A 24,012-nucleotide genomic window follows, 5' to 3' on the forward strand; every position below is an offset into this window, starting at 1 on the left:
TGGCTTGATGCTGGAGCTGTTCAGAGCTGGAATTGCTTCACCGCACAGATTTTTGGTTTTGTGGTACATCATTTTCAGCCCAATCGAAACACACCATTTCACTCAGGTTTGGCTCAGTGGCAAGGTAATTATTCTGTGTTTTAGAACCATAAAGAACACCATCCTTCAAGCTAACTATCCTCCTTCATTATCTCGGCAGGGACAGGATAACATTTCAGCCAATTTTCCCATTCTGATGGGAGGAGGAGAACTGAACTCCTCACTTTCTGCACAGTTAGTGTCAGTAGCCGGTTATTCAGGTACTCAGAGCTCACTGGAGATGAAGGTGAATCGCTGTTTAAGTAAACATGACGATTCCTGACGGCAAGCAACCCACTGTGGAAGTGATAAATGGGAGAAATCTGCATTTAATAATGAATGTTTTCCTGCCTCAGTCAGCTCGAGATAAACCAGCCACCGTATTTATCTTTCTGCAGAATGTAATTTGTTTCCTCGCACCATCATTTTGATATTCATGGATCAATGGCGATGGGACAGGCTGTGTGGTTATAGTGCTTTCATGATGAGTTATGACAACGCCGTAATTTATTTTTGATGTATTTTGGGGGGGGAATCTACCGCACCACTCAGTTTTATCTCCTTCACATAATTCATTATTTTTCATCTTTTAATCTGGTGCTGAAGGTCACTGAATTATGCATGTTTTGCTTTTGATGAGAACATGGCCAGTGTATATGAGCTCTGTGGTGCAGTTTCACTTTCATTTTTAATAAGAAACACGCACCAGAAAGCTTGGACTCTGTCAATACTTTGATTGGTTGCCCCCAGACTAAAAGAAAGTCAGCTATGGAAACATCCAAAGGCGCTGTACTGCTGTAGATTGGTATCTCTGCTCTGACATGGCGAGCAGACAGATTAGAGGTCACCACTGAGTGCGACGGTGCCAGCTCATCAACCACGCTGGGTGTATTTCATCCAAAAAATCCACACAGACATTTTCTCCCTCAAGGCTCGCTCATTACAGTGATACCTCATCCAGCCAATCCATTACCGAGGCAGCCGACAATTTAATCTACACTCTGTGGCCTCGCTGGGTTTTTCCTACGGTGATCAGCAGCATCTAGTCACTGATAGCGTTATCAGCACAACAAACCAACCATGTGACATGCCTGTTGCAGACAGGATAGATGTTTGTCCATAGTGGAATGATCCATCCTGGTCCCTTTTACCACGCAGACCTGGAGATGCATACTTTCTTTTATTTTCCTCACAGTGTGGCAAATATATCAACTGTTCTTGTTTTGCAGTGGGCAACTCCAGGGTCTGAAAAGTGAAGCCAATGCCTGAAACGTGCATTCTTTCTAATAGCCAGCAGGGGGCGACTCCTCTGGTTGCAAAAAGAAGTTTGATTGAATAGAAGTCTATGAGAAAATGAGCCTACTTCTCACTTGATTTATTACCTCAGTAAACATTGTAAACATGAGTTTATGGTCTCAGTCGCTAGTTTCAAGTCTTCTTCAATACAGCGTGATGTTCATTTAGTAAATTATGGTCCCATTTAGAGTCAAATAGACCATAAAGCAGGGGATGCTTTAGGGCGTGGCTACCTTGTGATTGACAGGTCGCTACCACAGCGTTGTCCGGTCTGGGCGTTGTCCGTTCTGGGCGTTGTCTGGTCTGGGCGTTGTCATCATGTTTTCATCTTTAACCCATTCACAGTAAGTTTTCAGTTCATGAAAGTTAATTTCTAACCTTTTTTGGTCCCCTAAAAATATCGTATTCAGCGTTCGGTTGTACTTAACTCCACCCCCCTCGTGTCACTCCTGGTTGCAAAAGACTGAGATGGCGATGGCCAAATACCAAGACGGCGACGGCCAAAATGCCGAACTCGAAGCTTCAAAAGAGTCTTTGAGTTGTAGGGAAGTTACAGGAAAAGTCTTAAACATTTTGGGAAATATGCTTATTCGCCTTCTTGCAGAGAGTTAGATGAGAAAATTGACACCACTCTCAAGTCTGTACATTAAACATGAAGTAAATTAGCTCATTTAGCTTAGCACAAAGACTGGAAACGGGGGAGAAACTGCTAGCCTGGCTCTGTCCAAAGGTAACAAAACCTGCCTATCAGCACCTTTAAAGCTCATTAATTAACATATTATTTTTGGCTTTATTGGGACCGGACTATTTCTTGACATAACTGGCTTTAAATAGTCAACTGGCTGTTAAACTCTTCCTTTCAGCATAGCCTCATGCCGGTCCTTTTTAACTGTGGAAATGTGGAGGAAGTGTTCTTTCCATCAGTGCTCTCTATGGCTGTGAATTATATATTGAATAACAAAAGGAACAACTTGGCTTCAATCACTAGCCCTCCATACACATGTCATGACGTATAGCATGACATCATGTCTGCTCGTCCCTCCAGTCCATCTCCGGGGGGAATATGGTACTTTTATGATGTTACACGATGCGTTTTATGGTTTCATAATGGAGTTTCCTGCCGCATTTTAAACAGGGCCGTATATTTTGGAACCCCCGCTGATAGTTTGACAAACTTGGATTATATTAAAACCTCCTGCAGGGAATTGCATCTGACATATATTATTATTGCACTGGATTCTGTTGGTCTCATAATTCATACGCTATAATTATTGGAACCGTTGATAGGATTTGTATTTGCAAAGGTGTTTTTCAGAGCTGAGTGAAAAACGTGGCTCGAGTTAAAGCGCCACTTTTAGCCAACGTTTGCCTTTGTCCTAAGTTAAGGGTCAAATGGATGGGGTTTGACTTCATTGGTTCCAATGTGAGAGTCAAGTTCAGGCAAATGGTTTCGTTTGTACCAGCCGTGTTGAACAGATCACAGATCAGAATGTGAAAAGATCTGAGATAATTAGCACAGATCCTTGAAAAGAAGACAGATTTGGTTTGGGTTGGCCCCTGTGGTACCCCTCTATAGCTACAGTTCCTCTCCGGCTAATGCAGGAATGTGACAACTGGTCACGGCAGAAGAAAGGAGGGCCTATTCTGGATTGGATACAGTGCTGTGCGGCCTGTTAGAGAAGCCATTACAAATGCTGCATGCGAATCTGACCACTGAGAGCTGTTGAAGCAGAAAGAAGAGTGTTTTCTGTACCATTCTTTACATACAACATAAAGACACAAATCCTCCCAAAAAAATAGCTGCATTTTTAAAAAAAAAAATCTGATCAGATTACAAACCAATTCTGGTGAAGCATTAAAGTGCTTTTTTTTTCTAATCAGAGACAGAAGGCTTTTGGAGCTGAAACAGAATGCTGCTTTGTTTCTCCAGCTGCTCCCTCCTTGGCAGCGCCGCAACACCCAGATCCTCCGCTGGCTCCGTGATTTGTCATCAGCAATTAAAGTTGTCCTCGTTATAATCTCCGCCGCAGATCAAAAAATGATCCGGTTTCTCAAAGGAACGTCGAAGTTTTGAACAGAAGTTTGGTCACGGACGTGTACCGCGAAATATGGGCTCTTCATTTCTACATTTTTCCTTCAGTAAAAGCACTCTTAAGTTATTCTGGGGTGCTACTTTACAGCAGAACAAGTGTTAGGGAAACACAGAAGTTCAGTACTTTTAAGTTCCAAGTTTTTGGGGTTTGATACGCAGATTGTTGGTGCAGAATAGAGATTTTTTTCCTTGGCAAGGGACAGTAGACACAGCTAGACATTTCCAAAGTCTGCCATGCTGTTGAGTCCAGTGAATATAGTGTGTCTACAACACTCTGGAGAGGATATTGATGTTGCAGTGTGTCCACACCTGGTGCTGTAAATTGGAACACATGTGCATGCAAATTATACAGCTGGACGAAGGTGAAAAGGGAGTCGAGAACATGGGCGACCCTTTCTGAACCGTGACTCCTCACGACCCATCAACATCCATCTATTCCCTGTGGAGAGAAAAAATCAATGCCAGGCAATGTGTTTTGTCCTCGGTGTTCAAGTCCCCCCCCATTTTAAATTCAAGTGTGGAAGTGGGGTTTCCATAATGATGAGTGTAGGTGGCTGGAGGTGCACGTTTTTATAGGTCACTGTGCCAACACAGCTTCTTTCTGGAACTAGGCCAGTGGAATTGATTGTAGAAGCAGAAGGTAAGATGCATTAAGGAGGTGAGGGAAAAGGGAATAGGAGTTATACCTGGTGCAAAACATAAAAAAATACATGATCACGTGCTGGTGATGGTGAAGTAGTCGTGCCACTTGAGTTGCAATAGTAATAGAATATTTGGCTCGTTTGAATGAGAAGGATTAGTTTGAATTAATTAAAACACATTTGCCTCCTAAACTATGTTTAAATAACTCCGTATTTACTATATAGCGTACTATAAGTTACTGTCATCCATTTTATTTGAGTGATTTTTTTTAATGTGACGTATTTCCAGTATTTACTGCCCTCAAATATTCCATAATGGAACAAAAAAGTACAATCCACGACATTTTATAGAGGCCAAAATTAGGGTTGTGCAGTGTCAAATGGTGCTATTTGGCCAGATGGTGGCGCTATATTAATGAACTTTACGTTTTGGACTGTAACTTTTAACCATAAGTCTCAAAAACAAATTATTTTCCTGGATTTTGTGGGTCCACATTTCACTGATTGAATCCAGGAAATGTCAATTTACTGTCGCTATAGAGTAAACTATTGAGTGTCCGTTATTCAGACAGGAATTCAAACAGTTAATTACAGATTGAATATTACATTTTCCCCCTCATTCAAATGCTAGTCGGGATTTTTGAATGACAAGTAACAGCCCTGTTGCTCATTTTTGCATATTATATTTAGACAGTAAAAGCAGCAAAATGGCATAATTGTGCATAAATTCCTGTAGATGTTGTATCTGCAGCGGCGACATCTGTCTGGCATTTTAAATCATATCATCAGCCCGCACACAGCTGTGATTTATGTATTGTTTGGCGAAGCCAGAGAACAGCACTCAATCCGTTTTTAATCAGGCGTCACATTTATCACTGCGGAGGCAGGCGACTCGGGGAGGCCACCCTAATTACCCCGTCCACAGTCAGACGCTGTAATCAACCGTCGAGGAACACGCTGGATGCAGAGTTTGGACGGACTGATTGGCTGCTCATTTGTTTTCTTGTAACATGCTGGAGGTTGTTTTCTGGTTGGATCCCACCGGTGGGCTGGATGGTGTTGAAGTTGGCCACTGTTTCCCTGATAAGAGCTGGATGTTGTGGGACCGCCAAGGATTTCTATAAAACCCTCAGCATCCAGTGCTCCTGGATATTGGCTCATTTAAATGTGTTGGGCACATACTGTACGCATATGACACATTTATTGGGTGAGGCGTTTTTTTAAATATTTCACATTAAGAGCTCCTATCTTAATGTGAAAGGGAGAAACTAACTGTATATTAAAGGGGGTTTTCCCAAAGACATTCCTGGTGGTCTTTGGGGTGTTCATGGAGGTGTGAAACTGTAATTTGCTGTTGAACTGAACTGAGCTGGAAACCTCACTCTCAAGTGTTTTTCAATCCAATTGCATTCACACATATTGCTTTTTTTCTTTATAGTACAAAGACTCCAGTGGCAGGTCTGCTTTGGGAGCTTGTTTCAACGAGCTGCTGCTCTGCAAGGACACAAAGACGTCTTGTGCATCTGCAGTTTGTACATTAAGTTTTTCATCATATAAAAACTCAATTAATTCCACAGCTTTTGTTTCGCCGTGAGTTTTGACCCCCTCTAATCCCCAACCCGGTCTTTCCTTTCACTACGTCTGATATATTCATGCCCCGGGGAGAGAGCATTAGTTTTATTAGCCATTGATTTCCCATAGCCTTCCCCCCGGTGCGGGCGGAGGATTCATCACAGCCTTTTATTGGCACCATCACTCAGGGGACGCTGCGGTGGGTCTCGGCCTCCTTTTTAGCTGAGGTGGCAGTGGTGGTATTGTTGTTAGATCACCTCTGTTTTGTGCGACCAGCTAATGGGAAGTGATCAATCAATCACTTAGATGGAGATAAAGACCCGGCAATCAATATGCTGAAAAATAGATGAAGGAGTTGCACTCTGGATGATTGGGTTCATAACTTTTAAACCACGAGACATTCAGGGTATCAAGGAATGTCTAAATAAGATATATTCTAATGATTGTAAGGTGTTAAATCAATTTTAATATCAGTTGATCAGACACAATATTGAATTGTTCATCATTAAAGATGTATTTTTGTCGCCGAGAGTCACACGAGAAGATGGATACCACTCTCATGTCTGTCTGTTAAGTATGGAGCTAGACCCAGGAGGCGGTTAGGTTAGATTAGTTTAGCTTAGCATAACGACTGGTAGCAGGGGGAAAGTATTTCTTGGCGAAAAGTTAACTTTTTGTTTTTACATTTCGGTTTGTGCACGGATTAAACACGTTAATTACTGAGTTTAGAGTTCTTTGTTAGGCTTATTTGTGTTGTTGTTAGGCTTCTTTGTGAACTTTGGACACAGTAGCTGCTTCTGGCCTTTTTAAGCTAAGCTAATCGCTGCTGATAGCTTTATATTTGAAGGACCAGTGTGTAACAATCAGGGGGATCTATTGGCAGAAATGTTTTCTTTGGCTGGAGTCGATAAAGTTACTTGCTCCCGTCGCCGCCGCCACTCTCTCTCTCTTGCTTCACCACTCACTTCCCACGTACACTCAGCTACTCTTACAACAACTGGCTCTTGATAGGGCCATTCACGTTTTTGCGTCGGCCAACGTAGCAATCCTACACGCTTTGCACATCTGGCGGTATCACCACCAGATACCGCCAAATCCTACACACTGTTCCTTTAACGGGTAGACATGAGTGGTATCGATCTACTCATCTAATTTTCATCAAGAAAGAGAATAAGTGTATTTCCCCAAAATGTCAAACTATTACTAAGTAATTAAGTATTAAATATTGCACAACAAAGTGTACAAATGTTGCTGTTCATATTGAGGTCAGGTATAGGATTGGTCATCAATGGGCGTATAACAAAATTAGTTTGCAACTTAGACTTGAACCAATCAACAGATGATTGTGCAGAGTGCTCCTCTTTGTTTGAAACATGCAAACTCTTTCTTGTATATCTGACAAGATGGCTCGGGTTTCTGCTTCAGATTTTAAAACTAGAAACCATCTTGGCAATTTTGTCCAATTTCAAATATCCTCAGAAGTTGAACCATGCCTTATTTTTAGATCTACAGTATCTATTTGAAGCAGTCATGATATTTAGAAGTTCAGAGATGTGGGTCAGTAATTACAAATCCAGCACCGTGCGTCACCACTCTCCATTCACCGATTTATGGAACATAAAAACGGGCATTAATATTATTTATTTATCAATCAGTATGTATTTTCAAGTAATGTTCTATTTGAAGTCACGTTAAGCACAATGAGTTTACCCCGGCCTATTTGGAGTTAGTTGTTCTGCAAATCAGGAAACCGGCTTCACAGGGGACATGAAAGCGAGTCCTTGGCCTGACAGAAGAAAGACGGCCGACTTCCTGACGCTTAGCTCAGACCGTTTGAAGCTGAGAGCCCCCGGAAGAAATCTGTTTCTCCTGATTGGCTGCTCGGACAGACCGAGGATGTAGAGGAGCCTTTATCTTAATCAGGTATCTGAGTCGATGATGACGCTAAAACAGCTGGACTTCAGTGATGAGGAGTAACTACCCAGACGTGTGTTCTTTTGATCACGGCAATTAAATTCATATTACTTAGCTGGCCAAATATTGATGAGAGTGGAACATATAACTATGTTTGTAATTATCCTCAGTCTTTTATGAAGTTGAAACATTTTTCTTTTGCCTTTGGACCTGCATGTGAGCATCAAATAACTGCAAATATTAACTTTTGCTGTGTTGAGCTGCAGCTGTTTACACGTCTAACATAGACTACTTTGTGTTGTGTTTGCTCTGCTACGAAGAGTTAAAATAAGTCATTTAACTGGCCCGTTTCATTCCAACAAACTTCTGGCTGGTTATTCTGCACCCTTGGGAAAAATGCTGCGAGCTGCAGGATGGGCTATTTTTAATCAATGAAAAGATAGATCCAGTGAACAGTGCAGGAGAGATAAAATGTAGGTTACTGCCTTGAATACAAAGTAAGTTGCATCCTCTGTGTCTCTCAGGTTTATTTTCAGAAATATGTATATAAAAGAGATGGAAATCTTGCCAGTTTTTTCCTTCTTTTTTTTCTTGCCATCAGTGCCCAGCTATGCTGAACACCATCCAGCAGCAGTTTATCACTGTTCACACATTTCAAATGATGGAAAGAAACAAATAATTGCATGTGAGCTGGGCATAAAATCTGTCAAATTTCATCTTAAGCACCAGCAGGAAAAGGGAAGAGCCTCTGCAAGGCTGGGGTGTAAATCTTTCACAACTAGGCCGCTGGCAGTATGACAGAGGTTTTATGAATGCTATCTGGACATTTATGTATTTTTCCTCTCCTCCCATATTCGTGCCAGTTTGGCGTGGGACGGAGTGTGGGAAAGCAGCGGTGCCACTGCTGGTCGGGGGGGTATTGTTCTGGCAGTGGTTTCGCTGACGTATGATGTTTGAGCACACCCTTAATGCTCACTTCCTGACCCTTTCACCCGACAGATATACAAACTAAACAGAAACAAAGAGTTGATAAAAAAAAGGAAATAGTTTATTATCGTCTTTATGTATTTATGTCTGTGTCTGCAGAATTTAATGAGGAGAATAAATTTCAATAGGAACATATCTTTATCAAAGGGATAGTTTGGGTGTTTTGAAGTGGGGTTGTATGAGGTACTTATCGGTTGTCAGTGTATTACCTAGAATAGATGATAGTCGGCACGCCCCCAGTTTGGAGAAGCAGACAGGAGTTAATGCGCGGAAACAAAGCAATGTTTTGCTGTGGACGGGGTCGGCAGGGAAACGTATTTTTGCCACTTAAAAGAAAGGCCCACCTAAAAAAAAATCAATATCAGTTTAAGTGCATGCTATATTTAGAATATTTTAACAGCTTTACCTTGCCATCAGAGAGCCCTTTCCAACGGGGAACTGCAGCTGCTGTATCCATCTATGCTCTTGCCAAATCCACCAGACTCCATTGAAAAAAACTGTAATTTTACCTCGCAGAACACAGAGGTTGCTGATCCACCGCTGCCTCGATCGGTTAGTGTGTTTGTGCTATTGTGTGACTTTGGTGAGTCTGAACTAACTAAAGTCACACAATAACACAAACAAACTAACTGATCGAGGCAGCAGTAGACCAGCAGCCCCTGTGTTCTGCAATGTTAAATTACTGTTTTTTTCAATGGAGTCTGGTGGCTTTGGTGAGAGCATAGATAATGGCTTCAGTTCCCTGCCGGAAACACAGACTGTATAGCTGTCTCACGGCAAGGTCAACTGGCAGAAATATTGTAAATATAGCGTACACTTAAATTGATATTGATTTTTTAGGTGGGCTTTTCTTTTAAGTGGCTAAAATAAGTTTTTCTTCCAGCCCTGTCCACAGCAGTACATTTCTTTGCTTCCATGCGGTAACTCCTGTCTGCTTCTCCAAACTGAAGGCATGCCGATTGTCATAATACACTGACTATGGATAAAAACCTCCTACAACCTCACTTCAAAAAGGCCAAACTATCCCTTTAAGGTAGGAAGAATATTGATGAGGTCATGAAAATCATGAAGGCAGAGCTCATCTTACTCTTTCATCTTCATCACCATCTCCTCATCGCCTGCCATCATGCTGCGGCCACATACTGGCAGGATTATAGCAGCTGATAATCAGCCAATGAGTGAATCACTCAGGCGCAGCCAGCGAGCGTAACGGCTTTACGCATGATCATTCAACCTTGCAGTGTGATGGATGGCTAGGTACTAAGATCAGATCACCGTCTCCACGTGTTCGGCTGCCTCACGCGGTGCAGTACAATACGCTCCCCCGCTGCAGTGACCATTGAGCTGAAATTTATGGGATTTTTATCCTCAACCAGCTGTGGCGTTCGCTGGGAACAAAGCCACGAACAGTGTTTTTCTTCCAACTCCCAACCCTGCATGGAATTACAGCACTGCTTCATATAGATTACGTAGTGCGCCAATCTATGTGTGGAGCCTCGAGTGCACACACACAACCTTTAAATCAGATTACTCGTTGACCCCCGACCCCCGTGAATGTCTCAGAAACTCTATGCACTCTATGATCACTTTCTAATCCTGTTAGAACTGGATTAACACAGAGGTGATCTGGACCATGACACCCAGCCACACATGTTCACTCTCTCCACCTCTCTTTAATACACTGCCCCCCTTAACCCCCCTGCCAGCGCTCATGAGACAGAAATGTAAATGACGATGACGAAATCAATAATTGGTAATGGATGCGATGAGAGCCAATGCAAATCGTTTTGAGAAGTCAGAAAAACTTGATGTCTAAAATCAATGTCCGTATTTGTTTTTGACTTAATCAGGACGAGTCGTTGGAAGCATAATTTATGCTTCTTATAGATTAGCCGGGACAAACAGATGGAATCTACTGATGGATGGCTTTAAATGACTTATTCTCCATTATGCTGCTGTATTAGTCTGCTTTTTTTGGTCTAGAAAATGTCAGAAAATAGTCGTCAGATGTCTTGTTTGGTTCCGACCAACAGTCCAAAAATCAAATAAATTCATTTTTGCAATACTATAAGAAAGAAAACCAGCAAATTCTCACATTGGAGAACCTTGAATTGACTTCACTTGATTTATTGTTGTCCTATTATTTTTTTGCAGTATGTTGTATTGATAGTGACAGTAGAGCTAACATAGGGAGAGAGAGAGAAGCAGACAGAAGTTACCGCACAAGAGCAAAGCAATGTACTGCTGTGGACGGGGGTGGCAGCAAAAGCGCGTTTGAGCCACCTAAAAGAAAGACCCACCCAAAAAAATCAATATCAGTTTACGTCTACGCTTTATTTACAATATTTTAACTGCTTTACCATGCTGTGAGACAGCTATACAGTCTATGTTCTCGACGGGAAACTGAAGTCGTACCAATCTATGCTCTCGCCAAAGCGACCAGACTCCATTGACTCCTATTGTGTGACTTTGGTTAGTTCGGATTCACCAAAGTCACACAGTAGCACAAACAAACTAACCGATCGAGGCAGCGGTAGACCAGCAACCTCCGTGGCTCTTTAACTCCCTAACGTCCTTTTAAGAAGTCCTCTGTGACTCTGGTTGATTTCTCTTTAGAACAAAATGGGTGTAAATACATGATAATCCAGGCAGATTTCACTTGTTTATAAAGGTGGCAAGCTCTGTAATCACACTGCTCTTTAGCGGCTCCACCTCAACACATTTTCCACTGTGCTGCTGATTTGTTTTGTCCCCTTCAGTACGGAGGATTTCTCTCTCCTCGCAGAGTCTTAATCATCTGTGTTCCTGTTACTCCCGCACAAAGCCAACAGCATCAGCGGCGTGTTTACTTCAGCGGTGCGCCAGCCCCAAGATTAGCATTATTGTGTGAGCAAGGCCTGTCTTGCAGCAGCTCTGCTTAATTAGCACTCAGATTGCTCAGCACGGAGATGGAAATGTAATAGATCTTGGCCAGACAAGGGGCCACTGGAAAGGGCAACGGCAGATCGGCTCAGATGAGCTACGTCATCGAGGGAGAGCAGAAAGATGAAGAGGATAAAGGAGCAGAAAGGAACGATGACAAGTTAGGGGAATTAGATGGATGGATGAAATTATATTAAATACTCAAGGTAAAAGAATGGATGGAGGTGGGGATAATGGTAGCAAACAAGGACTGTGAACAAAGAGGTGATGATATCATTGAATAATGTCCAGCCCAGTATCCATTAGCAGCGCTGTTTTTATGATGATTGGCTAATCCATCTCATTACAGCCGTCGGGGAGCAGGAGGATGCAAAAGGTTGTAATTCAGCCAGTCCTGATTACGTTAAGTGATGGCAGTTTATACTGCAGATGTTTATTAGAGCGGAGCACATGCAGACAGGCAGGCTGGACGACAGCCCAAATATTTAAAGCAGACTCAAGTGCAGAGTTTTTGCAATGCAGTTAATGTCGCTGTTCTTTTAGTGCACGCAACATTTAAACTAAAGGTAGGTTTATTGAGTCAGAGCACAGAGAGTATAATGTACTTTAGTGTGTGTTTGTGCATCGGGCATCTTAAACTGAACTTTACAAGGATGCACTAACAAAAGCAACTATTTTTATAGCATGCAGTCTGATTGAATTTCCTAATAAATATTGATATTGGTTAGGAATAGTTGTTTAGAATAGCCCGTATAGCTTACATTACTATATGTTGTGTGGAGACACACTGTATATTCACAACCTGTATATACCTGTGGTTGTGCTCTTGTTTAATTTATCAGGTTTAAAAAAAGGTACAATGTGGCATTTGTATAGAAAATGTATTCACAAGAATGTAGGTGATGCGACAAACATTACTGTTGCAGGTATTCTCACTTTTCCGCTGATTGACAGTTGGCGGCGATAATGTGCAAAGAAATGTAGCAATATGACAAGCAACAGCCGTAAAGAAGAATACTAGCGAGCAACTCATGTAAAAAAAAAAAAAAAAAAATGCATGATTTAAAATGAATAAAATTGGCTTTGCAAATATTTTATGAGAAAAAAAACTGAAGAAGTATCCATTACATACTGTACATACACCTGCTGATAGTCTGATTAACAGTGTTGGTGACAGGTATAGGGCTGCAACTAATGATTATTTTCATTGTTGGGAATAATGTTGATAGTGTTCCGCCAAAGCCCAAGGTGACATCCTCAAATGTCTTGTTTTGTCCACAACTCAAAGATATGCAGTTTACTGTCATAGAGGAGTGAAGAAACCAGAACATATTCACATTTAAGAATCTGCAATCAGAGAATTTAAACTTTTTTTTCCTTAAAGAATGACTCAAACCGATGAATCATTGCAGCTCTAGTGACAGTCTCTCGTGAAAATGCCCTTCAGTTACATGAATATTGTACACTGAGGAGGGCATAGTCGAAAATCTGTGCATTTTCATCCCTTGTACTGAACATGGAAACATATAATTAAAAGAGTATCCTTACAGATTAGGGTGTGCCAACTCTTTTTATAGCTGCTGCTGCTGCACAAAGGGATGGAATATCTGCTCCACCTTACAGTAGCTGTATTTTTGGGGAGATGCTATCTCCATTCCACCCACCAAATCATGGAGTCATCTTTAAAAAAAAACCTCTTCCTCTCTTTGTCCACCTCCTTTGAGACTGATCTAGTATAATAACGAATAATGGCTTCTACTTCAAAATCAGTGTACAGAAAATGTCAGTCGGTGCACATTCAATGCATACTTGCCTACAGTCCCTACAAGAGGCCCAGTGTGCGTCTGTGGGCGGCCACAGCACATGAAAAAAGCAAATCACTGGTGGTGAGATCACTGTAGGGGAGGTGGTGGAGTGCTTTCATTTGCATATTCAAAAGACACATACCCAAACACTGAAAGACAGCCAATTTTCTCCTCTCTAAAAAGCAGGGGGGACAGGTGAAAGAAGACCTCACCCTATTACAAATGGACCTAAAAAAAAAAATGTCTCCTTTCAGCTCCCTGATGGAAATCCCTCCGATTTTACCTCCCCCCACACACACAGAAAAAAAAGAAAATTGAAAAGACCAAACCCGTCCTGTACTTTGAGGATTGTGAATAGAGTGCCCCGCAGCCTGCCTGCCTGCCCCACATACGGTGGCTGAATACAAAAGACCCCCCTCTGTAAGAGCAATCACTACGGGAGACCACTCTATCTGCACCGCTGCAGCGACGACCGCTCTCAATGAAGCCGTCAGCGCGGACTCTGCTGTCACCGACACAAAAGACAGACACCTTGCATGTACTATTTATTATTTATCCCTATAATAGGCAACCAACACACACACAATCTCCCCGAAACCCTCATGGTCTTTCTTTTTTTCCTCCACCGTGCAGTGCCGGGCAGGAGCAGGGAGGGAGCAGGGAGGGAGGATGAGTGGCTGGCGCTGATTTGAATATTTAAATTATTTATCACCAGAGAGGATTCAGATCCAAGGCATGCCAGGGGGACGCGAGGGAGCTGGGTTGAGGGTGAATGTAGCCATGTTTGGATTTTGATAGTGTGCTGTTATCGCCTCAGGGGGACAAGGAAAATACATAGAGACAATTGCAGATTTTGGTGGACGTATTTATTCTGTTTCAGCAATGAATCAAAATCTTTTATGTGAATTTTGAGGAAAGAGTCATTGGTAAATATAAAACTTTCAGTATTGGTAATCATTATATATTTATTGCTCTTATATCCCGAGTCCTCCTGCCTTGTATCATACTCTCCGCACTGTACTGGGACTGTAAAACATTTATAAATAATAACTCACTGTAGAACTGGATGATGTAATGCATTGGGTCCCTTAGAAATATCGGACAAGGGAGAGTTTCCCTTTGGCTTGTTGCAACTCAGAGCCAACTGTCAGAGAACAATCCTGGGAAATAAAGGAATTTAGTATAGCTCACGCGATGACAAGGGCTGTTGACGGAAAACACATTTAAATTAGGATTAACACATTGAGCAATTCTCGCTTTAACACTGTTTTTTTTTTTCACTCATTGTCAATCCCTGCTACCTTTGCTGCTGTCATGCGGGTTACAGGGAGGCTGGCAGCTCCGTCTCTCCCTCCCTCTCCTTTATGCTCTCAGCACTAAGTTACAATCTCTAGACAAAGGAAGTCCTCGGCTGGCCCCCCTGTCGCTGTCCTTTTCCCTCTCTCTGCTGCGCCGCGCACTACCACAGAAACAGCGCTGATCGTAATCGAAGCCCTGAGAAAAGAAGATTGCCGTTGGGTCCGGCGCGATCGAATCTCTTGGAAACACACATTTTTATGACGTTCATTCTCACATAATCATAAGTTTTCAACATGCAAATACAATGTGTGTGGCATGGAGTTGTGGTTGTCCTCAGAGGACAGAATGGACAGAAGGGTTTTCCTTCTAGTATTGGTTCCTTTAATAATGAATCTTTTATATATTCACTATCAGGTGAAATAAGATTTTCTGTGTTTGCTCCAGTACTCGAGTCAGCTTGGTACTCATTAGGTGGCATTGTCTGCAGCTGAGTGTAGTTTTTATGAAGCCCTTTTTAAGAAGCATTTTTGCATCAAGTTACTCCCGTCATTGTATCACGTTGCTGCCCCCTCTTAGTCCGTTAGTCTACTAATCTGTCGTTTTGGTCTTTCTTTAGTTGGTCATTTTTTATGCTTTTTTCATGATGAATGACTTATTTACAGGAAACTTAGGAGCACATCTCTGGTGCTTTTATGTGTTTCTTTAGAGCGGCATGGCTATTTTTTTTGGTGTCTATCTGGTTTGCCACCCCTGGGCTCGAGGCTTAAAGAGAAACGTTGCCGACTTTCAACTGGCTTTGTATCATTGCAATATGGGTAGTATGTGCAAATGAAAAATGTTCGGCTCACCGCTCGGCCCCGCCGCTCATTTGCCGGAGGATGATGCGAAACAGGTTATTCCGCGTAGTTCGGCGGACAAATGAAAGATACAATTCTTTTTATGCCTCTGCACCGCCGATAGCCGTGGCAAGAAGCATTATGTTTTCCACGTTGTGCGTCCATCCGTGAACGCGATATCTCAGGAACACCTTGAGGGAATATCTTCAGATTTTGCACAAACGTCTACTTGGACTCAAGGATAAACTGATTTTGGTGGTCAAAAGTCAGGGTCATTGTTACCATGTGCTAATTATGACAATTTCCCACACGTCTAATATGATAAAATGTGATGACACGTTGGACAGGCATGGATGTAGCTTGACTGGTTGGTTGGAGGCATAAAACTGCAAGGCGGTAATTCTTCTCAAAGATATTTTTATTATTGACAATCAGTGTGTAATATCTATGCCAACTTCATCTTTGATCCAATTTCTAATTTTAATTTTTTTTTATCTATAACACTTTGTCTTGAGGGGGATTCTCCCATTCGTCTCTGAGTTGTTGTAGCTGTCATCCATCACTCTTAATCCCTGTGGTGAAGCTCATTTGTTGCAGTTTGTGAGTGCACACGAATACAGCTCGTGTCCCCAGTAATGATCCGCTAATTATGAGAATCCACAGCAGCCTCGGGGGTGTGAAACCACCTCTGTGTGTGTGTGTGCGTGCAAGGTACCTGCGACATATGTACATGCTGTGTTTGTGAGAGAGAGCAACAATGCACACGTCTGTGTATTTAATCACACACTCTGTGGCCTTTTTATTACATTTGGCGTCCTCATCGCATTTGTCTATTAAATTTCACTCATGACTGGATCATCAGCAATGTGGAAAACATATTATTCCATACGAGGCCGTGTTGTACATCTGCTGTAAAGTCTTTTGACAATAAATGGTTTAATCACTTGCATGTTAAAATGCTTAGTTTCAAAATAGAATATATATTTATAGAAATTTTTTAGTTCATTGTTTTGGTTTCATGGCCCACAACTTTACTGTTTTAAAGGATCCGAAATAATAAAATGAATACATTTAACCATTCATTATGCATCATGTTGATGAACTTCATGGTTAAAAACATATTTTTTTTCTGCTCCTTTAGCCGAGCCATCAAGACCAACCAGGACCTTCTTCCTGAAACGCCGTGGGCCAACATCCTGTACGACGACTTCTGGGGTACCCTGCTCACTCACAGCGGCAGCCACAAGTCCTACCGTCCGCTCTGCACCCTCTTCTTCCGCCTCAACTACACCCTGCACGCCCTGCGTCCGTGGGGCTACCACCTGCTGAACGTGGCGCTGCACGGCCTCGTCACCGCCCTCTTCACCGCCTTCAGTCGCCCGCTCCTCGGCGGAGGACTGTGGAGCCTGCTGGCTGGCCTTCTTTTCGCTTCCCATCCGGTTCACACGGAAGCGGTCTCCGGCGTGGTCGGTAGGGCGGACGTCGGCGCCGCGTTGTTTTTTTTGCTGTCTCTTCTCTGCTACGCGAGACACTGTGGACTTCGTAGGGACCCGCATGGGACTTTTCCGACCAGGCGATGTGGCGGCAGCTCGGTCGCCCGGTGCTGGGGCTGGATGCTGGGCAGCCTGTGGTGCGCGGCCGCCAGCATGCTGTGGAAGGAGCAAGGGGTGACGGTGCTGGCTGTGTCGGCCGTGTACGACCTCTTCGTGTTCCAGAGGCTCCGGTTTCGCCAGGCGCTTCTCCTCCTGCTAGGAAAGGTAAATGAATGGGTTGCTGGTGTGTATGGCTCTTGGCGTCTGTACCAGTTTCCTCTTCCGTCCCTCAGAGGCATACCTCATCCAGCCAGCTGTTCACGGTTCCTGTATGCTGGATTAAGCTTTGTGTGTGCACGCTGTTTGCTTTTCATTAGGAGCGTAATTAGGAAAGCTGTTTGCCGGCGCAAACCGCACAGTTGGTGCATGAAAAGTATTCTCATTTGTCATCTGCTAAACAGGAAAGAAACTATATGCACAGGGGAAGTCTTCCACTTCCTCGCAACGCTGCCACCGACTCCCGGTTTGCCGCAGTAAATAGATGCACATTAATGCAGGGGAAATTTAGATTAGGATCTCAGCCTCATTATGTTTGTTTCGGGAGCAGTAGCACAGGAAAAGCTATTTTCGGGGTGTGTGTTTTTCAATTCAAGGTGACAAAAGGTATGCGCGGAAAAACAATAACACGTCCCCACTCTGGTAAATAATTTGCTCCGCTTGTCGAGTAAGCTGTCCAAACAAATACGCACACTGTGCTTCCTCTGCAGGAAAAAAAAACTACAGGACTCCCCTTCAAACTCAAGTTATCTGAGAGAGACAACCTTGACGCGGTGACTCATCTGATTATGGGGGATCAGTGTGTGACTGGAAAAGCTCCTTTCATCGGCACTCTACATTTGATTAGTGAAACGGCTCCTTAGCCAGCATGATGGCCCTCGTAAAATGCATAACTAGCGTAATAAAAAGTCCCCTTGGGTTTAGTGAGCAAGGACAGTCTGGCTCTCGATGGTGTGTGTGTGTGTGTGTGCTTGGGAATCTTTTTATAGGAGGAAACATCTATAAATACCTCTGTTTGTTGCCAGGTTTTGTGATGTATCCTTGTATAATACATCACAAAATGTCCTATGGAACGTTCTGGGGGTATACAAGCCGCAGCAAACTTGAGCGTGACTATCTTATTTACACAGCCAGCCTCCGAATGAAAACACGTCCTACCCTCAAGTATGCTTTACCGTACCTGTGGGGCGGCTTCTCCAGTAGTCGTTTCTGGCAGGATGATAACCCACAACTGTTATTAGAGGGCCTGCGGTGAGCGGCCACGAGAGATCAGAGAGGGGAGAAAGAGAGAGGGAGTTATGGTGGTTTTTCTTCTCGGTGTTCGGCAGAAATGACTCACGTGTGTGTGTGTGTGTGTGTGTGTGTGCTTTCATGACTGCTAAGGCCTCAGCGCAGATGCAAAACAACACCTGCCTTTCAAATTGTACCCGGTCGTCATTTATTAAAGCTGCTAAATCGTGTTAGAGTATCTACGCAGCAGGAAAAAGGATGTAACTCTTTTGCAGATGATGAAGCAGACAAATATATGATCGTGAATGCAAACCAGAGACAAGAAAGAATGTAGAGTACTTATTTCTCCTCGTCTCAATCCATCTGTTTTCCTCCTACATATTTATTGAATCTGCCAACCTCAATGGCCAGAGGAGGAATACCAGTTCTCTACTTTGCAACTAAAGATCTTTGGCTTCTAGATAAGCGAGATGTTAAATATGATTCAGGGCCTAACTTTTTGTTTAATATGCATATACTGTATATGACATATTGGATTTGTGCCTAAAATTTAAAGTATCGTTCTGTGGGTTTGAGTCAAGCATTGGCTGCACAGCTTGAGTTTGTACCAAGGTCTCGGCCTCGTCTCGGAATCGACCGCATTTCTGCTCGGTGTTGTCTCGGTCTCAGACAAAGAGGACCTCGGGATTTTATTTAAAGATCGGGCAGTACTTGGATTTGCACTTGTCTGCTCTTGGTCTTCGCTCGGTCTCGGCCTGCCTTGGCCTTGACTTGGTCTTAACTCCTTAAATTCTTGGTCTTGTCTCAATCTCGATAAACTCTGGTCTCGATCATGACTTGGTCTCGGTTTAGGTGGTCTTGACTACAACACTGGTCTGTACTGACTAACCCACAGGTGAGTCAGTGGGGTGGAAGACTGTTTACATTTCATCTCAACTATGAAAAACAAAGAAAAAAAATTATCTACTGAGAAATTTCGAACTTTCTTAATCCTGTTGGGATTGTATTGTATCATCGGGCGTTCCTGTTTTTCGTCTGCCCCTGTCCTGTATAAACAAAGACAGTAGAGACTTGAAAATTAAACCAAAACTTGAAAGACATCCAGCACTGCATGTTCCAGTCTGTTGCAGTACGTTCTGAAAGATTTCATCACCCTCAGTACTTGTCAGAAGCCGTCATGAAAAAAATCCCTGTGTATTTATCACACTGGAGAGAGAGAGAGCTGGGATATCATCAGCAGCCTCCACCTCTCTGCCCAGACACAATAGTCCTGGCCAGCATCCCCGTGCCAGCCCGTCAGGTTCCTGGTGCCAAACCCCCCCCCTCCAGCGTCCCACCGCCGCCTCCAGCACATCTGGATCGTTTATCACTCTGGCAATGTCCTCCTCTATTGCCCCGGTCACCGTTATCTTGGCGGGGAGCTCGTTGTGTGGCGAGGCCAGCCACGGGGGCAACCGTTTCCTCGATTATGAGCCAGACGTCTCGGGACGCATGGGAACACAAAAGGGAGAGGAACGAATAAGCGAGGGAGAGGGAAACTATGCCTTCACTTCCTTTCCTTTATCTGTTCTTGGTCTCTTTCTCACCTACTGTGCACTCTAAGCACTTTGGGAATGGACGGCTTGGCGTCTGTCACTACAGTAGCCGTTGAAAGACGGTTGCAAACATTCTTGGCGGAGAGCGATGCAGCACGTGCTATTTTTTATTCAAATAAAAAAAAAATTCCAATTTCTTCCACAATGAAGCAAAAGATTGAAAAATCCTCCAGATCACATTATCTGACCGCTGCCTCGCAGCAGCCACAAAACAATAAGGAAATGCAAATCAGCCGCGGTGTAGCAGAGGAGACAGATGCGCTTCGCTTCGGCCAGCACTCCATTTCTCATCCTATTAACTCCCTAATCAGACTCAGATGAGATTTGAAATGAGACGAGGCGTGGACGGAGGGAGAGTTAGAAAGTGTATAGATGGAGACAAAGGAAGGTGTGGTGTTGGCGCTGCAGCCTTTTTGAGGAGGCAGAGTGAGTATTACGTGCTGGGATCATGAGAATATTGTTCTTTCCACTCAGTTTGTCAATGCCTAAAACAAACAGGTTGATGAATGAGGCTCCAGGCGTTAGACGGGTCCGTGGAAATAGTTTGCTTTTGTTGGTATTAGGGAACGTCAGATCTCTCTGCTGAGCCTGAGGTAAACTGTGAAACTTTGGCGAGCGAGATTGATTTCATTAGAAGGTGTTTGTTTAAATGTTGAGTGAGGATTTGAAGCATTTACTTGACTGAATAACAAAGACGTCAGTGATTACACTGCGTTAAAAGCTCTAAATCAAAAGGTGTGAAATTGAATATAGTTCCTCAAATAAATCTCCCTAATCCCCCATACTCAACACTTTTGGATGTTCTTATACTGAAACTTCAATGTGTTGCACCTGGAGACAATGAAAGACGATATAGATAGCATCTTACTTGAGGCACACAGACAATTAAGGTTTTTTTATTGTGTTCTTAGTGTTACGCACTCCTCGTCTTCGTTTGCCTCAATGAGCGCTGCAGGCACGCAAATTAAGTTCAGTGTAACCAGCTGACGGTTTGAGGGATGTCTTGCCAATTATCTCGTAGCGGAAGCATTCGGCTGTGAAGCGATGCCCCTCTGTGGCAAGTTGTGCTCTTTATTTAGCTTCCATGGATATGCTGGAATGCCAAAAGTAGGGCATTTTCTTATTCTTATTCTAAACATATCTTACACACAATAAGTTGGATTCAGCAAAAAACATCTTAACTGAACAAACATGTTTTAAATTGCTCAGTTCAACTTGTCATATCCCACTAAACATGTGCAGGTGCATTAACACCAGACTCTTGGCATATGTGGCATCTTAATAATTTTTTTTTTTATATCATTCTGTAGCTTCCCAGTTGTGTTCCTCATATTCAAATCCAAACATTAAAATTTTGGTCAAAGTGCGTATGTTTAAGCGTCAAAATGCTATTTTCCCAAAATGTTTCCCCACGTGACCTGACGTAGGTTTCTGCTTGATGACGTGCTACATATATTTACATATGTATTACCTACAGTAACTTAGATGGCGGTCGGCATGCTCCCAGTTTGAAGAAGCAGACAGTACTGGCGCGGAAGCTAAGCAATGTACTGCTGTGGACGCAACGTTAGTTCATATCCAAAAGTCACACAATAACACAAACAAACTAACCGATCGATGCAGCGGTAGACCAGCGACTCACATGTTCTGCGAGGTAAAAGTACTGTTTTTGTGAATGGAGTCTGGTGGCTTTGAAAACTGCGATTTTCCGCTGCTCCCATCCACAGCCCCTTTACCTCGCCCTCAAACAGTCCTTTCTGACGAGGAACTGAAGCCATGATATCGCTCTCTTCAAAGCCACCAGACTACATTCACAAAAACAGTAATTTTACCTCAAAGAACGCGGGAGTATACATACAACGCCACTTAAAAAAATCCAACCTAACCCTTTAAATTATTTCCAAACTAACGTTGACTCAGCCAGTGCTAGCTTTCACATCATTTATAACCTTATTAATTAGCTTACTTTTGTAAAAGGGTTAAATTTAGGTTTAGGTTAAATTGAAATATTGCATGTAAATGTAATTTTATCCAAGACATTTTAAGTAACAAGTGTAAATGGGGCCTTAACTCACTTTTACATGCCAATTAAGAACTAATTTGTTTGTGCAAGTGGTTCTTGCATGAGGCCCAGTGTATTTTTGTGCTTCAAGTAACGACAACAAAGCCAACAAAGCTAAATCAGATGCATGACATTTGATCAAGATCATCAAGGATGTTGTATTTCACACTGATGCCCCTATATTACTCAAACAGGAAGCTCTTTAAATGTCAAGTTAACCCCCCCCCCTCTGCTTTTATCAGCTGTCTTGGTGGACAGCCCGCGAGGCTTCAACCTGTGACCCGTCTCATTACAGGTCTCTGTGCCAGCAGCGGCAGGGCTTTCAGGGAGAGAACTAATGGGGTAATTAGGTCACTCTATCAAAGTCAGCCCTCTCAATGCCAGCCAACGCTGCTGTCTGACGACTTGGCTGAGTTGCGCCAAGTCAGCAGAATCCAGTACGCATTAGAGAGCTGGAAAAAGAACGGCATGCATGCCTCGTTGTACCTTTCATCACAATTTAGCGTGTCACTGGTAATGCATCAAATATGAACGCCGCTGGATGGTGTGTTGTGCAAACACAGCGTGTCCAGAAGTTTGCAGGCCTTTCCATGCACATGTCACGGAGAAATAATTGCTCCGCGGTAGTTTTGATGTAGCTCAACTTTAATGCAAAATCATATTTAGATAATATTTTAAAGAATAGTTTGCTATTTAACGTCATGGTTGTCATGATACTTGCTGTTTAGTTTTGTCTTTATTTTTTGGAGAAATTTATGGTAATTGTAATAGCATTTTCTAAAATAGACTTTAGAGGTTAACAAGATAACATTTTGATTTAATTTTCTCACACAAGCAGTAGAAACTCCGTGCGCGATCAGCCCCCCGTATGCTGGAGAGAGTTACGAGCAGTTCAAATTGGACATGACTTTAACAAGAAAAGACCGGAAGATTGATCCCCTGCTGTCTTGCGTCAGACCGAACTGGGCGCGTATGAACTGAGCCGTATCCCGCCGTTTTCTTCAGACGTGTTTGAAACACTCTGCACGCTACAGTGTCAACAGGCAGACCACACACTTCTGGGATTAATAAAAAGCAGAGCTAATAATGAATGGCACCGTTAAAAGATGAAGGCTTGGGAGCTTAATGCTGTATGTTTATGTGCGGAAAGAGAGAGAGAGAGAGAGAGAGAGAGAGAGAGAGAGAGAGAGAGAGAGAGAGAGAGAGATGGGTTAATTCAAGAAAAGTGGATAATAAACTGAAAGAGAATAAAAAGCAGTGTGGAGGGAAAGCCACAGAAATTGACGCTGAATTTCCAAATGAGGATCCAAAGTGGAGGAGATATGTGGAAGGTTCAAAGGCTTGGAGGGAGCGGGATGTTAGGTTTGACAGTTGGCTGGGGATTATGCCAGCCGTCCTCCATGGATACACACAGATCACATGAAGGCCAACCAATCATAGCTAGAACATGTTCCCAGGAAGTTAGACAGCAGTAGAGCTGGAAACAGGGAAATTAGAAGACAGTAAATATAGAAAGTACCCCTCTGCATTAAGTATCGTGGCTAACTATGTACGGATTTCAGTCCGGGAAACTTCCCATATGAAACGTAGTTAAAATGGCCACAAATATGGGAAGAAGAATATAAAAATGCATGAATTTGACTTAAAGCTGGAGTGCGGAACTTTTGTCTCCCCATCAGTGAGAGTAATTACGATGGAGGAGCAGCAGCTAGGAATATGGCGAAAGCATCCAAAAAAAGTCTCTGGAGTTGACGCTCCAAAGATAAAAAAAAAGAAGAAACTCAGTGTTCAGAGGAAGGATTAACGTAAAAAAAAAAAATTGCACGGAAGACTTCAAGAGAGTGCTCCTGGGGGCTGGGGAGACGCGGCGAGCTCATCTGCAGGCATATACTGTACGCGCCAGAGCGGGAAAGATGCCACAGACGCTTTCATATACTGCGAAATACATGCTTTCCCTGGTGGTGTTAAACTTAACATGTCGACATGTCCACCAGATCCGGCGAGGACTCTAGGGGATGTGCTGCTCCACTGAACTGGCTCAAGCGGTACCCTATTGTGGAATGCACCTGATTGGTCGCTGGCTGTCTGCTCGCC

The 24,012-nt window shown here is 43.1% G+C and overlaps 1 protein-coding gene across 1 annotated transcript in view; it reads left to right on the forward strand.

The window, feature by feature from the left end:
* The window catches only part of tmtc2a (transmembrane O-mannosyltransferase targeting cadherins 2a), a 65,345-nt gene that overhangs the window by 11,974 nt on the left and 29,359 nt on the right, over window positions 1-24,012 (forward strand). Inside the window, exon 2 of the mRNA XM_074625504.1 lies at window positions 16,584-17,199. Coding sequence (XP_074481605.1) covers window positions 16,584-17,199 — 616 coding nt within the window. The remainder of the gene's footprint in view (window positions 1-16,583; window positions 17,200-24,012) is intronic.

Source organism: Sebastes fasciatus, chromosome 23, assembly GCF_043250625.1.
Source record: "Sebastes fasciatus isolate fSebFas1 chromosome 23, fSebFas1.pri, whole genome shotgun sequence".
NCBI lineage: Eukaryota > Metazoa > Chordata > Actinopteri > Perciformes > Sebastidae > Sebastes > Sebastes fasciatus.